The sequence below is a fragment of the Salvelinus sp. IW2-2015 genome, linkage group LG25 (assembly GCF_002910315.2).
Source record: "Salvelinus sp. IW2-2015 linkage group LG25, ASM291031v2, whole genome shotgun sequence".
NCBI classification, from domain to species: Eukaryota; Metazoa; Chordata; class Actinopteri; order Salmoniformes; family Salmonidae; genus Salvelinus; species Salvelinus sp. IW2-2015.
This window is the reverse complement of record NC_036865.1, coordinates 5,293,678-5,308,382: the sequence shown is the minus strand read 5'-3', so window position 1 is coordinate 5,308,382 and position 14,705 is coordinate 5,293,678. Positions and strand designations below refer to the sequence as shown.

Here is a 14,705-nt window from a genome sequence, read left to right as displayed (position 1 = left end):
TGTCGTGTTATTTGACACGTCAAATACTATAATAATACTATCGGCCAGAAATGTCATATCGGCGCATCACTAGTTATTATGGTTCATAATTAAAGTCAACAACTGTCAGTGTTCTAAACGTTGATGTAAATTAAAAAAATATATATATTTCTCGTCATCCTAACCATATCCTGATGTGCTCCACAGCTTTCAAGTTCTGCCTTCAGTATACCCGTAAGGCAGAGTTCCGGAAGCTGTGCGACAATCTACGCATGCATCTGGGTCAGATCCAGCGCCACCACAACCAGAGTACGGCCATCAACCTGAACAACCCTGAGAGCCAGTCTATGCACCTGGAGACACGCCTGGTGCAGCTGGACAGTGCCATCGCCATGGAGCTCTGGCAGGTATGATGTCATATATGCAGGGATGGAAATTAAGCTCGCCTGCTCGCCTGAGGCAAGTGTTTTTCAGAGAGCGAGAGAAACTCATTTTAAGGTGTTTTATAAACCGCTGATTTGCACATGTATTAAAATGCTCTACAACAACAACTCCACCTTAAAAGTCAAATTACTGCTCTGGGGTGGGCGGGCWAGCTAGCTGCGGGCTACTTAGCTGGCGTCTGGCGAATGTTCATGTTGACGTAGCTAGCTACAGTGTAGTTGATTGACATGCGAGTAGACTATTAGCCTCGATCCTCTGCCTTCGCGGCGGAGGGTAAACAGATACACACACACAWGCTTAGTTTGGTTGCCAAGGGAACATTCTTGCGTTTGACAGCTTTGTGTGAATAGTTGTCATCGGTAGCTAGCAACAAAGAAAATATATATATATATTTTTGCAAACGTAACACCCCCACCACCCCAACAAACAAAAAAATGACACAAACAAATAGTTGTTACAACCTAATTTAAACATTGTGAAATGTTCCGGGAACGAGAGGTTTTCCAATATGTTTTTATGCCTGACTCTGACTTGATCTGATTTCAAAGCAAATGCATAGGTCTATATCTGTTGGGCGCTCACCTCGCATATACGACTATATAAACTGGGCTAGTACCATCTTAGCCAGTCTACTAGCCCGGCTGGCCAGTGCCCAAAAGCCTTGAGTTCCATCACTGCATATGTAATTAGCTTGCAATATTGTAACTGTTGCATCTGGGAGAAGAATACTTCATCGTCCATTTTCTTTTTTCAACAAGRCCTTTTTTATCTACATTTTATTATGAGCATTGATTTTATGTGTTATGAATGGTGAAATTAGATTTTTGATTTTTACAGGAAGCTTTCAAGGCTGTGGAAGACATCCATGGTCTCTTTGCCCTTTCCAAGAAGCCCCCCAAGCCTCAACTTATGGCCAACTACTACAACAAGGTGTCCACTGTGTTTTGGAAGTCTGGGAACGCCCTGTTCCACGCCTGCACCCTCCACCGCCTTTACCACCTCTCCAGGGAGATGCGCAAGAACCTCACCCAGGAGGAGATGCAGAGGTATGCTAGCCCAGTCCTTACCAGTCTCTGRTGGAATATGTGGCACGTAGAAATATAATTACTAGAAAGGTCATTCGCAAGTCAGCGTTTGATAGGTAGATCCGYGGTTGCAGGTCAGGCAGGTGCTTACGGCTCTCTTTTCTCTCGCTTCCTCAGGATGTCCACAAGGGTCCTCCTGGCCACCCTGTCCATTCCCATCACCCCGGAGCGCACGGACATCGCCCGCCTGTTGGACATGGATGGCATCATCGTGGAGAAACACCGCAGGCTGGCCACACTACTGGGCCTGCAYTCCCCACCGACCCGCCAGAGCCTCATCAATGACATGGTATATACACGCATGCATGGAACAGTATAGAAATAACTATGGGGATTTCTGTTTGTGAGCAGGCTGGGTATAAGAGGCAGGTGACAGAATGTCCGATATGTCAGACAATGTTAGGAGTTTGTATTTTAGTGCTAGACTTGTTTTAGTCTTGTGAACAACACGTAGAGARACGTTTGTTTACTACATAATTGAAAATGAAAACAAACATGTTAACCAACTGCTGTTGCTTTTGTCGGGGGTTGTTCACTGAGTGCTATGTGTGTGTTATGTTTACCTTCAGGTGAGGTTCAATTTGCTGCAGTACATTGTACCTGAAGTGAAGGAGCTGTACAATTGGCTGGAGATGGACTTCCACCCACTGAAGCTGAGCGGAAGAGTAGCAAAGGTAACATTTGAATTCAGATTCAGAAAAGCTATAGTGTCGCGACATTGGGCAATTTGACTTGCAACTGTACAAAAAAACTATACACAATGTACAATGCATACACACAATTCCTCTAAAAACGACAGCTATTTGTTACACGGCTGATTKATTTACCATTTTGTTTTCTTCATCTGTGGTATTGACCGGCCCCCCCTCTTCCTGTTAGGTGTTGAACTGGGTGAGAGACCAGTCGGAGAAAGAGGCGGACCTCCAGCAGTATGTTCCCCACCTGCAGAGTAACACCATCCTCAGGCTGCTGCAGCAGGTGACTTATTGCTCATTTTTCTTAGGCCTTTATACTTGATGGTCTGTTAATKTCACTCGTAGTTACACGTCACGAATATGTGTCAAACAATAACTAATCAAATAAAATGTAATTTAGCTTTGTTATTAACCATGTCTGTTGTCCTTGTTGTAACGCTATAGTGCAGGGATGGGCACCAGGAGGCCCGCGAGACGATTAAATGCCGCCCACAGTAGATTTAGTTAATAAATAAAAAAGGGAGGTGGGGGTTGGGATTAAAAAACAATTTGAGGCTACATTTGAACGTCTAAAACCTGATAGGTACATTAAAACTTCTACATACTTTCTATGTATTTTAAAATAACTGCCCTTTTTCCAGCCCACAAATTGGTTTTGACTAACAAAATGGTCAACAACAAAAAAAAACGCAGTCCTAATATGGCCTCAAGATGTTGCCCATCCCTGCTATAGTGTGTAATGCATGTTGTCACTGTAACAAACTGCTTTGTAACACATGTCATGTATTGTATGTAAGTTGTGGTCCTATGAGCTAATCACTGAACACTGTTTATTCTATTGGGATATTAGGTGGCGCAAATCTATCAGAGCATTGAGTTCAGCCGTCTGGCCTCCCTGGTTCCATTTGTGGATGCCTTCCAGTTGGAGCGCTCCATRGTGGACGCTGCCCGACACTGCGATCTGCAGGTAGAGTACTGGACATGGATTTTGCCTGAAACAATGAGATTCTCTGTGCAAAATCATACAAAGTGGACTTTTCAACTTCCGTTGAACAAATCCGTTTTTGTGTTTTCATACCGATACACTTTYAATTCAATCAGTATTTCCACAACTGAAAGATGAACACTTCTGTTTATATTACACAGAATGGTCACAGGAGGTTGGTGGCACCTTAGTTGGGGAGAACGGGCTTGTGTTAATGACTGCCGAGGAATTGTATCAAATACATCAAACACATGGTTTCCAGGTGTTTGATGCCATTCCATTTGCTCCCTTCCGGCCATTATTATGAGCCGTTCTCCCCTCAGTAGCCTCCAGTGAGAATGGTACACGTGAAAAACATTTAGGAAACGTCTGTTCTAGGTTCGGATTGACCACACCACTCGAAACCTGAGCTTTGGTTCAGACCTGAACTACTCAACCAAAGAGGACTCTCCTGTGGGGCCGTTCCTGCAGAACATGCCCTCTGCGCAYATCAGGAACCAGCTGACAGCCATGTCGTCATCCTTGGCCAAGGCGATCCAGGTCATAAAGCCTGCATCCATGCTGGTGAGCACAGCCCCCTGTCGAGATAGCATTTGMATATGGATTGCAAGCCCTAAAAACGTCAAGTCGATAATGTCGCTGTCCTCCCTGATCAAATATCAAGACTTGCTTTTCTATCATCCCCGATGCACATTCCATAAAAGATTCTATGGTATTTAGGGCCAATACTGTATGTATTGTTCCATGCATATACATACAAACACAYCACCAATTCACATTGATACCGCATGAAACCCCATTCATGCACAATCTCTYTTGCTCCATTTCATTCTCGCTCAAACAAACTTGTCCCTGTCTCTCACTCTTCTACCCTCTTGTCTGCCATTTCCAGCAAGAGCGTGAGGAGCAAAGCCATCTGGCCATCACTGCCTACCTGAAGAATGGCCGCAAGGAGCACCAGCGCATCCTGGCCCGCCGGCAGACCATCGAGGAGCGCAAGGAGCGCCTAGAGAACCTCAACATCCAGCGGGAGAAGGAGGAGCTGGAACAACGCGAGGCGGAGCTGCAGAAGGTGCGCAAAGCGGAAGAGGAGCGCCTGCGCCAYGAGGCCAAGGAGCGCGAGAAGGAGCGCATCATGCAGGAGCACGAGCAGATCAAGAAGAAGACGGTGCGCGAGCGGCTGGAGCAGATCAAGAAGACAGAGTTGGGAGCCAAGGCGTTCAAATACTTCGATATAGAGGTAAACTACACATAAGCTCAAATAAGCTGTACATTATGCCACTCATCAAACATATTAACTTAGAGATCCTATTAAAGCTGCAATATGTAACTTTTTGATTGACTGGACCAAATTCACATAGAAATGTGCGTTATAGATCTGTCATTTTCATTGAAAGCAAGTCTAAGAATCGGTAGGTCTGTTTTATGTGCGCTATTTCTCTGCTTCCATTAAGTTTAGTTTTTGCATCTTTTTCTTTTGGTTTTGTACATCAGCTGAAAACACAATATTTTGGGTTATGGAAAATACATTTCACAGCGGTTTAGATGGTACAATGATTCTCGACACTACTTGCTTGTTTTGTCATATAAACAGAAATTAGGCAAACTATTCGAATTTTAGCAACTAGGAAATGGAGGAGCGATTTCTGCATAGTGCATCTTTAGATTACTAGAGGGGCTATGTCTTAAACCCTCAAAGTTCCTGAATGGGGTGACAATGGCAGCCATATTGGTCAGGGAGAAATCCAAACCAGTCTAATTGGAATGAAGGGCAGTAGAGGCATAATCCAGATTTMARTTATGCAGGAAAATAAAAGTAAGGCATGTTATGCAATAGAGTTAGAGTCAACCTAAAATATTGTCATATAACTATAAATACCCTGAGTGTACATAACATTAAGGACAACTGTTCTTTCCATGACACAGACTGACCAGGTGAATCCAGGTGAAAGCTATGATCCCTTATTGATGTCACTTTGTTAAATCCACTTCAGTCAGTGTAGATGAAGGGGAGGAGASAGGTTAAAGAAGGATTTTGAAGCCTTGAGACAGTTGACATGGATTGTGTATGTGTGCCATTCAGAGGATGAATGGGCGAGAGAAAAGATTGAAGTGCCTTTGAACGGGGTATGGTAGTAGGTGCCAGGRGCACCGGTTTGTGTCATGAACTGCAACACTGCTGGGTTTTTAACCCTCCGCAGTTTCCCGTGTGTATCGAGAATGGTCCACCACCCAAAGGACATCCAGCCAACTTGACACAAGTGGGAAGCCATGGGGTCCTGTGGAACGCTTTCGACACCTTGTAGAGTCCATGCCCTGATGAATTGAGGCTGTTCTGAGGGCAAAAAAGGGYGTGTGCAACTCAATATTAGGAAGGTACAATACTGGTTTTATACCGATTTTCTGTTTAAATAGCCTCTATATGTAACAGATCATAAATGTCTCAGATTTAGTTTTCTTGGAAAGCTGTGAGTGCTATTATACTGAACAAAAATATACATGCAGCATGCAACAATTTCAAAGATTCTACAGTTCATATAAGGAAATCAGTKAATTGAAATAAATTCCTTAGGCCCAAATCTGCTTCCATGCTGGTGAGCACAGTCCCCCATGACTGGGAAGACACATYTGCATCTGTTGGTCACAGATACCTTAAAAAAAAAAAAAAAAAAGTGTGGATCAGAAAACCAGTCAGTTTTTGGTGTGACCACCATTTGCCTCATGCAGCACGACACATCTCCTTCGCATAGAGTTGATCAGGCTGTTGATTGTGGCCTGCGGAATGTTGTCCCACTCATCTTCAATTGCTGTGCGTAGTTGCAGGATATTGGCAGGAACTGGAACACGTTGATCCAGAGCATCCCAAAATGCTCACTAACAGAGGTGTAAACAAATTTGTGTGCAATATTTGAGCYAAATAAGCTTGTTGTGCATATGGAACATTTCTGGAATCTTTTATTTCAGCTCATGAAACATGGGACCAACACTTTACATGTTGCATTTATAGTTTTGCTCAGTGTATATGATACCATATCAGTACTAGTTGCATTTACAACTAGTGTTGACATCATTGTTTGAATGGAATGTTASCTTATTGGCAGTTAATTTGACAAATGAATGGAATCAGTCCTCTCAAGCTGGCTTGCTATCTAACAAACATACAGTGCAGGTAAATTCTTAAAATTAATTWAATTAATTATTTTACACTATATAAACACATCTGGAAAACCATCATTGCCCAACTCCGTGACCAAAATGTCTGACCTTTATACCATCATAAGAAGGTTACTGTTCATTCTAGTATTCTAATTCTATGTCAATGATGTTAAGACAAAATTTTCCCAATGGGTCATACCTGTATCAGTACCATAAGTGTAAACCTGGAATGTAGATACAATCTAGAATGGGTTTTGGGAAAGAAGTGTGGATGTACAATGATGAAATTAACTCTTAACCACCCTCTGCACAGAACCTTGAGGACCTGGACCCTGACTTCATCATGTCCAAGCAGGTGGAGCAGCTGGAGAAGGAGAAGCGAGAACTTCAGGACCGCCTGAAGAACCAGGAGAAAAAGGTGAAGACAGAATTTTCAGCAAATTAGGAGATTACATGTTTTCTGTCTTGACTGTTACACAAACAGGTGATATATAAAGACCTCTACTAGGGGGGAAAATTACTCACTCAACATTGTTTCATGTGTGGACTGGTCCTTGCAGATTGACTACTTTGAGCGTGCCAAACGTCTGGAGGAGATCCCCTTGATCAAGAAGGCCTATGAGGAGCAGCGTGTCAAAGACATGGAGTTATGGGAGCTCCAAGAGGAGGAGAGGGTATGGCAATATATTTCTTCAGTGTCTGTGCCTTTGTAAATCCTAAACACAAAAGCCATCTAGGGCTGTCCCCAACCCCCCCAAAATATCTTGGTCGAACTAGAGTTGTCTGTTCTTAAAATGTGTTTTAATCAAATCGACTATATTTACTGAGCTTGTCTGATGCTTTAATCACACTGTTTGATTAAATAATTAAGACACACAAATGACTAGAGGGAGTCCGACCGCAATTGATTTGATTCTGCCAGGCCGGGCTCAGACTTGCTGCTCTGTGTTTAAAAAATAAAAAATGACAGCGAATGACTGTGTGACTAGCACCCGTTGTTTCTCTCCTCCCTGCTGCAGCGACCACCACAGAACAGAAAAGTGTTTATGGCGCTCTCCGTGTTGCTGAAGCTGCAACATAATTACAGCTATTTCTGACTGACAAGTTATCGAAATGTAGGAAAAACATTCCCTATTCCCTCAACCCTTGCTGTCTTTACCTGACACATGTATGAATCACACGCATGTGACCAAAGACTTATTCACATGGGACTAGTATTACTTGAGAATGTTGGTTATGTAATTATTYGTCTAGAATGCCCGCTATTCCGGAGGATGATTCGGACGGGATTCGTTTTTTTCCAAACTGCCCCCTGTAATTATGATTATTTGTTATGTAAATCAACAATTATGACTAAAGCTTGGAGGTTTTTATTCTAGGCGTGAAGATAGGGCCACACTGATAACTCGAGCTTGCTTCCGAAGTTTCTAAACCACATCAAACTGTCTTTGGTATAGTGTCACCATAACATTTCGATTGAGGAAGTGTGATCATAATCATTAGGATATTTTATCGATCTACAGTACGTCCTAAATGCCCCCCAGCCTTCAGATGTGAGCTAAACAGTGCAATTACACTTGAGATGTGTTTTAAGGCTACGGATGAGAAAGTTAACTTATCATTTCCAAGCGTTTAGGTCAGTTGTATGCTGCTGCTTTGTGATCTATTAACAGAAAGGGTTGCGTTAAATAGCCWAAAAATGTTTTACTGATGCATTTGGCAATWTTCAATTCATACYCACAAAACATWTAAACAAAAGCATTCACTGTGAAAGTTGATAGGCTACATGTAAGCCATTCATATATAGCTTATGCACATTTATCGAATCAGTTATTGTTTTCTTGTTTAAACCGCGAGCAACATCTGTCAAACTCAGGCATTTCTCTCAAAACACAGGGATGTCGATTAGCACGGGACTAGTATTATCAGAGGCTATTCTGCCTGGAATTGTTGCTTTCCTGCCATGAAAAAATTACTGACATTGCAGATTTGGACGGGACAAAAATTACCGATGTGATGTTTTGTGCTTGTGCACATAATTACATTACCCAACCTCCCCCAGTAAAACGAATCCCGTCCAAATAGGGCACAATAGGGCCTGACCTATAGCGTATCATAATCAAATTGGTTATTACAAACTCAGAACACCGTAACACATGTGACAGGAAAATGGATGCAGAGGACCTGACAAATAAARTTGAAACGGGGGAATGTTTACTGGTTGCTCAGGAGGTAAAGGGAAAGTCASKTGTGTGGAATAAATGTGACTAGTTGTGGAAAATATTGGAGATCAAGAAAAAGAAGGTAAGGATCAAGCACTGCGTGCATATTYTGGGTGCCAAACAGGTAGATTACAATATAATTTCTCTGACKGTTTGGAACAATGTAAACAACACTGAATAAATTATAAGCGTACCAGAGAGTCTGTTGTAAAKAWTWTTTTGCTAAGCCTTTATTACAGCAAAGACTAAAAACAGTTGCATTCAATCATGAGTGCAATTTCCAAAATGGAAGGATTTATTTATTGTTTAAGCTAATTATTCAAGGCTCACTTAGTTTTTAAATTWAAATTAAAATGTTTGATTGCATTTCAAATCATGAATGACTCCTATGCTTTGTGATGACATAAATTACTTATGACTTATTGATTGATGCAGTAGCCTATATAAGTATTGAAATATAGGCTTAATACATTCTTAGGCCTGCAGCTCAATGGTGGTTACGCAAGGCTGCTATACTAAGCCTACTGATGATAATGACATTACTTATGATCATAATAGTAATAACAATAAGAAGTAGATAAAGAAAAAGGATCGTTATTATTATAAATTTAAAAAATCGGACAATTTGGAGCAGTGTAAACCACAATTTATAAATAATACCAGAGAGACTAAGGGGAAAAAAGTGTAAAATAAAAAATTATGGTGAAATTGTTTACTTGAAATGTCGTTGCGTGAGGTTTTTGGCTCACGGAATCAGTAGYCTATTAAACCAACGGAAGCAGGATCTGTCTTATTTCTGTAGATATATTGATGATTCATAAAGCCAGGCACCTTTAACAGTTAGGCTATTGATTATAGACCTAATTAAGTTGGGGTTTTCGTAGACAATAAGGCAAGGGCTGTTTTCTCATCTCCTCATTCTGCTGCTGCCGCCGCTGCATTGTTCTAATCACCGATATGCTGGTTAACTTTGCTATTGTGCACACAGCAACATGGTCAAGGAAAAGGGCCTCAATTCAACAGCCCACTGATGTGTTTCTGAACCGCGGACAGTGACCACTATCCTACGCGGGAGAGCGCATTTTGTTTTAAAATAATCAGATTTTTGTTGGTGTTGCACCATTGTTCTTATGTAATATAACCATATACAATTTCAGTATCACATATCTTAGACTGATGGACTATGCCATCCCCATGGCCTCCACAATGGATCAGTCATCTCAGACAGGTGCYAATCAGACATGTCTTGTACACCATGATATTTTTATTTTAGCAACTGCTCGACTAAAGAAATCTCGGTCGACCAACAGACTATCAACCAAATCGACCAGTCAACTAACTGGTGTCAGCCCGAAAGCCATCATAGATAGGATGCATGAACTGAGCGCTCTAGTGYTGTCAGGCTGACTGGTCCATGTTTTTTTGTGTAATAAAAAAAAATTGTGGTTACACAATGGTCAGTGATTATGGTTCATGTGTTTTGTGTTGTAGATCAGCAACATGAAGGTGGATCGTGAGAAGGCCTTGGAGCACAAACAGAGGATGTCCAGAATGATGCAGGACAAGGAYAACTTTGTGGGCAAAATAACCGACGCTCGCAGCTTCATCTACGAGGTAAACGCCATTTGAACGTGCATGAAACCACAGATTCTATAAGCCCATTTACAATGACATTAAATAGCTATTTTTAGTTGCTACTAAGAAAGCAGGAATAACCAAACAAAAGTAATACCAGTGTCAATGGTGTTTCACCATGAGTTATTTTGCCGGTGTTCTTTTTCATCGTGTAAAGAACACAACTCAGTAAGAATGTTATGAGTTGAAAGCGTTGGCCTAAAATGTCTTTGTTCTTCTTACCTTCTCCAAGGAAAAAGTGAAACAGTTCCAGGAGCGCCTGGTGGAGGAGAGGACGAAGCGTCGAGAGGAGAGGAAGATCCACCGCAAGGAGGACCGTCGCAACACCTTRTACCGCAATAAGGAGGAGGAGGCCCAGCGCATCCACGAGGAGCAGCTCAAGAAAGGTACCTCAAGAGTTACTTCTCAGGTCCAGAGATGACTTGATATATAGAATGACTGTCAAATGAACTTAGATCTAGTCCTCTCAGTTTCTCTTAAAGGGTGGAATACAGGGCATTTAAAAATCTACCAGCGAGTACGATTTTTTTTACCAGCCAAAATATAATTTTTCCGCTAAAATCACACCAACAAAACACAAAATAAACAGATGAGAATGTTTTGTAATGTTTCTAACACAATAAATGTATTACTAGTAAGAAGTAATGTGGTATATTGTTTAATTTTTAACTTTTAACCAAAATATCACAGATGAGGCAAAAATGTTTACCATACACTTTAAGGATGTGAGGTTACCGTGGTAACATGACTCGTCATGTTTGCCTGTGCGATTGAGTCTGACTAGTAGAAGCGTTATCTTTTCCCTAGCAGTTTAAACTAAAATATAGAAAAACAACCTAGCTTGTGAGCAAAACAATGTAAATAACCAAGAAACAGAAGGACAAAGTCTAACTTTAGTAGACTTTCGATTCAAGTAAATTAGACCCACTTTTATGCCTGTGTGCAACGCTTCTAAAAATGAATCTTTCAATCAGCTCTTCACGTGCACACAACCCCTAGCTTGGCGGTGTTGCATCACGAGGTGGAATAGGCTATATAGGATTCGTAGTTCTTTGACTTTGTGCGATTAATTTTCCAGCTATGAAACAAAACAGCGGAAATACTTTGAAAACAGCRACTGCAGCATTTATTTMACTATAAATGTGATCATARTTGACTATTTTTAGTCACAGATGCGAGTGAAAAGCTCTCACTGTGGAGCCCTGACCTGCCACCAACATGGCTGGTGAAATAGACGTCTTACCCTCCAATGSCAAAATCTACCCYCATTTGGCAGGTGTTAGTTTTAGGCRTTGGTGGAATAGTTTAATTGATGTCAATTGAAGATGTGTGAAAAAACTTGAGTTATGCGCACAGATTTAGGTAGGTTAGATTTTGGGTCCAATGTGGTTTTTGGTTGGAGTTTGTTCATCTAGGTGTCCAATGTGACGCTTGCCCCATAGTCTTCAGTTGTCCTGTGTTCTGTMTTCTATGTATTATCCATGTGTTGTTGCAGAGCGCGAGGAGCGTGAGCGCATCGAGCAGGAGGCGCGCGAGGCGGAGGAGGCGGTGTACCAGGAYCGCCTTGCCAAACTGGAGGAGCAGGAGAGAAAGCAGCGCGCCCGGCAGCAGGAGATCGAGGAGCGCGAGCGCCGCAGGGAGGAMGAGATGAGGACTCCTGCTAGGTCCGAGGAGAAACCCAGAGGAGAAACCAAGGTAGCCTACTACACATCCCCGCCAACATCTCCAAGAGCACTTTCACACAGCCTCACTTTGCCTGTTGAGTCAAAGATGACTCACTTTAAAGGGGTGTTAAGATCAATATCTAATATTAATAAATGGGTTTTATGTTGAGCTTTTAATGGACKCAAAGTCACTTAAAAGTTTTGTTTGCTCAGTGATGATTCTCCTCCATTGATCGCTCYAAGAGCGACATGAAATGAAATGCACTTCTATTTCACCGGCGAACTGAGAGCGACAAGCACAGGCACCCGTCTGAAAGTAAAATACAGCTATTTTCCCCCTTCACAGTGTGAAGTGTCTTGACACTTTGGGTGTAGAATGCGAAATGAATGTAGTCCTTCACCCTGTCGACTTAGTACCCTGTTAACTTAAAAATGAGCTTAGATAAAGGTATATTGAGTAGGATAAAATGATCATAATTATGTTGTAAAGGTAATGAAACCCGTCACTCAGTGTTGGACACTCTTTMCCTCTCCAGGACTGGGGCGCTGAGAAGGAGGAAGGAGGAGGAGGATGGAGGAGGCGTACCGAGGTTGAATCAGAGAGGCGTCGCCCCGTGCCTGATAAGTGAGTGTGATTTCATTCAGAATGTGTTTTTGAAGCGCTTCATCTGGTTAAAAATAATTTTGTGTTCACTGATCAAAAAACTGCTTTATTATTCTCTATAGTGTCACCGTACAGGCTAAGTGAGTGGGATTTCATTCAGATTGCAAACTTTAAGTATTTTACCTGGTTTAAAATACTTTGTATGTTTGTGTTCACTGTCTTATAACTGTGCTGTGCGTTCGCTCGGTCTCTAGGGACTGGAGAGCCGAGGGCCGCGAGGATGTCGGCGAGGACAGAGACCGAGAGCCACCCTTCAGGAGAGGAGGAGACGGCCCTCGCCGTGGCGGAGACGATGACCGCCCCCTGCGCAGAGGCATGGATGAAGACCGTCCACCAAGGAGAACCTTTGGGGACGATGACCGTGGTCCCAGAAGGGGAGGGGACGAGGACCGCGGTCCCCGCAGAGGCTTCGATGATGGCCCCAGGCGTGGTTTTGATGACGGCCCCCGCAGAGGCATGGACGAGTCCAGGGCCCCCAGACGCGGTGCTGATGATGACACCTGGGGCCCCAGGAGTGGAGGAGATGACGAGAGGGGAGGGCCCCGTGACGACAAGCCATGGAAGCCCGCTGTCCGGCCCGGTATGGATGCGTTTTTCATTTAATCTGTTCCAAATATGGATRATTGAATTGATGTGGTTGCATGTTGGTCTTGTGTAGTAAGTGTGTTGTTGTTGAAAGCGCCCTTGTACTTGTTCTCCTGTGATTCTGTTAACTATTTATTGAACTTCCAATAGTAAATGTTTGTGTAGTGGCAACTGTTGCCAGTTCTTTTCACACATTGTGCTGGATCATGGGCAGTTGCTCTGGTGTCTACTTCAGGTGGTGGCTGGCGTGAGAGGGAAAAGGCCCGCGAGGAGAGCTGGGGTCCACCCCGCGAAGGTGGCGGCCGCAAGGAGGACGAAGAGGGCGAGAGGGAGGAGAGAGAGGAAAAACAGGAGAGCGAACGCTTCCCAGAGCGCCGCCCACCCAGGTCAGACACACAGTATGTGGACTACAAACGGCACTACTGTGATATGGAGGCTCATATACCATATGATCAGGAGTGGCCCTAAACGGGTGGATGGTTTCACTGATATTGTGAAAATAAAGTAGCATACGTGTGTTATGGCGAGGTGTAGGTTTTTTTGTGGAGTAATGGGGGACCTCTGTTTTCAGGGAGGAGGGTGGTGGAGGTGGTGGTGCCTGGAGAAGGCCAGGTGCTGATGAGGCGCCCAAGAAAAGCTGGAGAGACTCTGTTCGTCAGGAAGAGCCTGCCCGCGAGGACCACCCTCCTATCCGTCGAGAAAGACCTGATCACAGGGATGACCGTGAACGCCCCCCACCCAGCAGAGAGCCTGAAGAAGGTAAGACGAGCTCAGTCCTCTGCAGATACGTTTAAAGTTTTGCTATAAAGCTTTAATTTAAACCATTTAGCCAGCAGGTGTCCCCACTTGCTTTGTATTTATTGCAAGCGTCAACCGGTATCAAGCATCAACCTGTTACTGCAGCAATAGTATCATACATTGCCTATACCATGAAAATCAAGACTACTGTAACCCCTGTCCTGTGGTGGTATTTCCAATCTGGAGGAGGTATTTTTAAACAACGTTAAGATGCCATCCCCTAACGAGACGGGGTTCTGTGCACACAGGAGGCGGCTCCTGGCGCCGTGCAGGTGACGACAAGCGTGAGGAGCGTAAAGAGGAACGTCCGACTCCTCCCAGACCCAGAGAGGGCGAGCGTGAAGAGGACGGAGAGAAGAGCTCCTGGCGCCCCGAGAAAGACAAAGAGAATGCTGGTGGCCCTAAGAAGACCACRGACGAGACCGACGATGACGGCTGGACCACTGTGGCCCGCCGCTGAGTCCACCCTRTCTCTAAGCATCTGCTTCAAAATGGCCCCGCAATGGCTAATGTACCCCTTATTGCCGCCAGCCTCCTAGTGGTTTAACCTTGGCCTAAGCTGATGAAAACTTTGGCATAGCAAAGCTGTTTAATTGTTAAATCAAATGTGTCATCTCATCAACAACTATCTCTATTGCCAATGAATATGTATTTTGTTAAAGTTGCTTCTTAACCTAAAAAGTAGTTGATTCCCATTTTGATGTGCATTCTTAAGAGTATCTACACTGAGCGAAAATATGAACGCAACATGTAAAGTGTTGGTCCCATGAAATAAAAAATCCCCGACATTTTA

The 14,705-nt window shown here is 43.3% G+C and overlaps 1 protein-coding gene across 5 annotated transcripts in view; it reads left to right on the top strand.

Moving 5' to 3' along the window:
- Positions 1 to 14,705, top strand: part of LOC111951926 (eukaryotic translation initiation factor 3 subunit A) — a 21,586-nt gene extending 6,881 nt beyond the window's left edge. The window contains exons 5-23 of one of the 5 annotated variants that reach the window (XM_023970284.2): positions 187 to 386; positions 1,261 to 1,469; positions 1,626 to 1,797; positions 2,078 to 2,182; positions 2,388 to 2,486; positions 3,054 to 3,170; positions 3,567 to 3,752; positions 4,081 to 4,428; positions 6,658 to 6,762; positions 6,905 to 7,018; positions 10,058 to 10,180; positions 10,434 to 10,587; positions 11,697 to 11,896; positions 12,402 to 12,490; positions 12,592 to 12,609; positions 12,724 to 13,109; positions 13,350 to 13,512; positions 13,686 to 13,873; positions 14,161 to 14,705. In XM_023970284.2, the coding sequence (XP_023826052.1) occupies positions 187 to 386; positions 1,261 to 1,469; positions 1,626 to 1,797; positions 2,078 to 2,182; positions 2,388 to 2,486; positions 3,054 to 3,170; positions 3,567 to 3,752; positions 4,081 to 4,428; positions 6,658 to 6,762; positions 6,905 to 7,018; positions 10,058 to 10,180; positions 10,434 to 10,587; positions 11,697 to 11,896; positions 12,402 to 12,490; positions 12,592 to 12,609; positions 12,724 to 13,109; positions 13,350 to 13,512; positions 13,686 to 13,873; positions 14,161 to 14,372 (3,188 nt within the window). In that variant the 3' untranslated portion in view covers positions 14,373 to 14,705. Of the gene's footprint in view, positions 1 to 186; positions 387 to 1,260; positions 1,470 to 1,625; positions 1,798 to 2,077; positions 2,183 to 2,387; positions 2,487 to 3,053; positions 3,171 to 3,566; positions 3,753 to 4,080; positions 4,429 to 6,657; positions 6,763 to 6,904; positions 7,019 to 10,057; positions 10,181 to 10,433; positions 10,588 to 11,696; positions 11,897 to 12,401; positions 12,491 to 12,591; positions 12,610 to 12,723; positions 13,110 to 13,328; positions 13,513 to 13,685; positions 13,874 to 14,160 lie in introns of all 5 variants that reach the window. The other 4 variants (XM_023970282.2, XM_023970281.2, XM_070434877.1 and 1 more) reach the window with 4 other exon arrangements.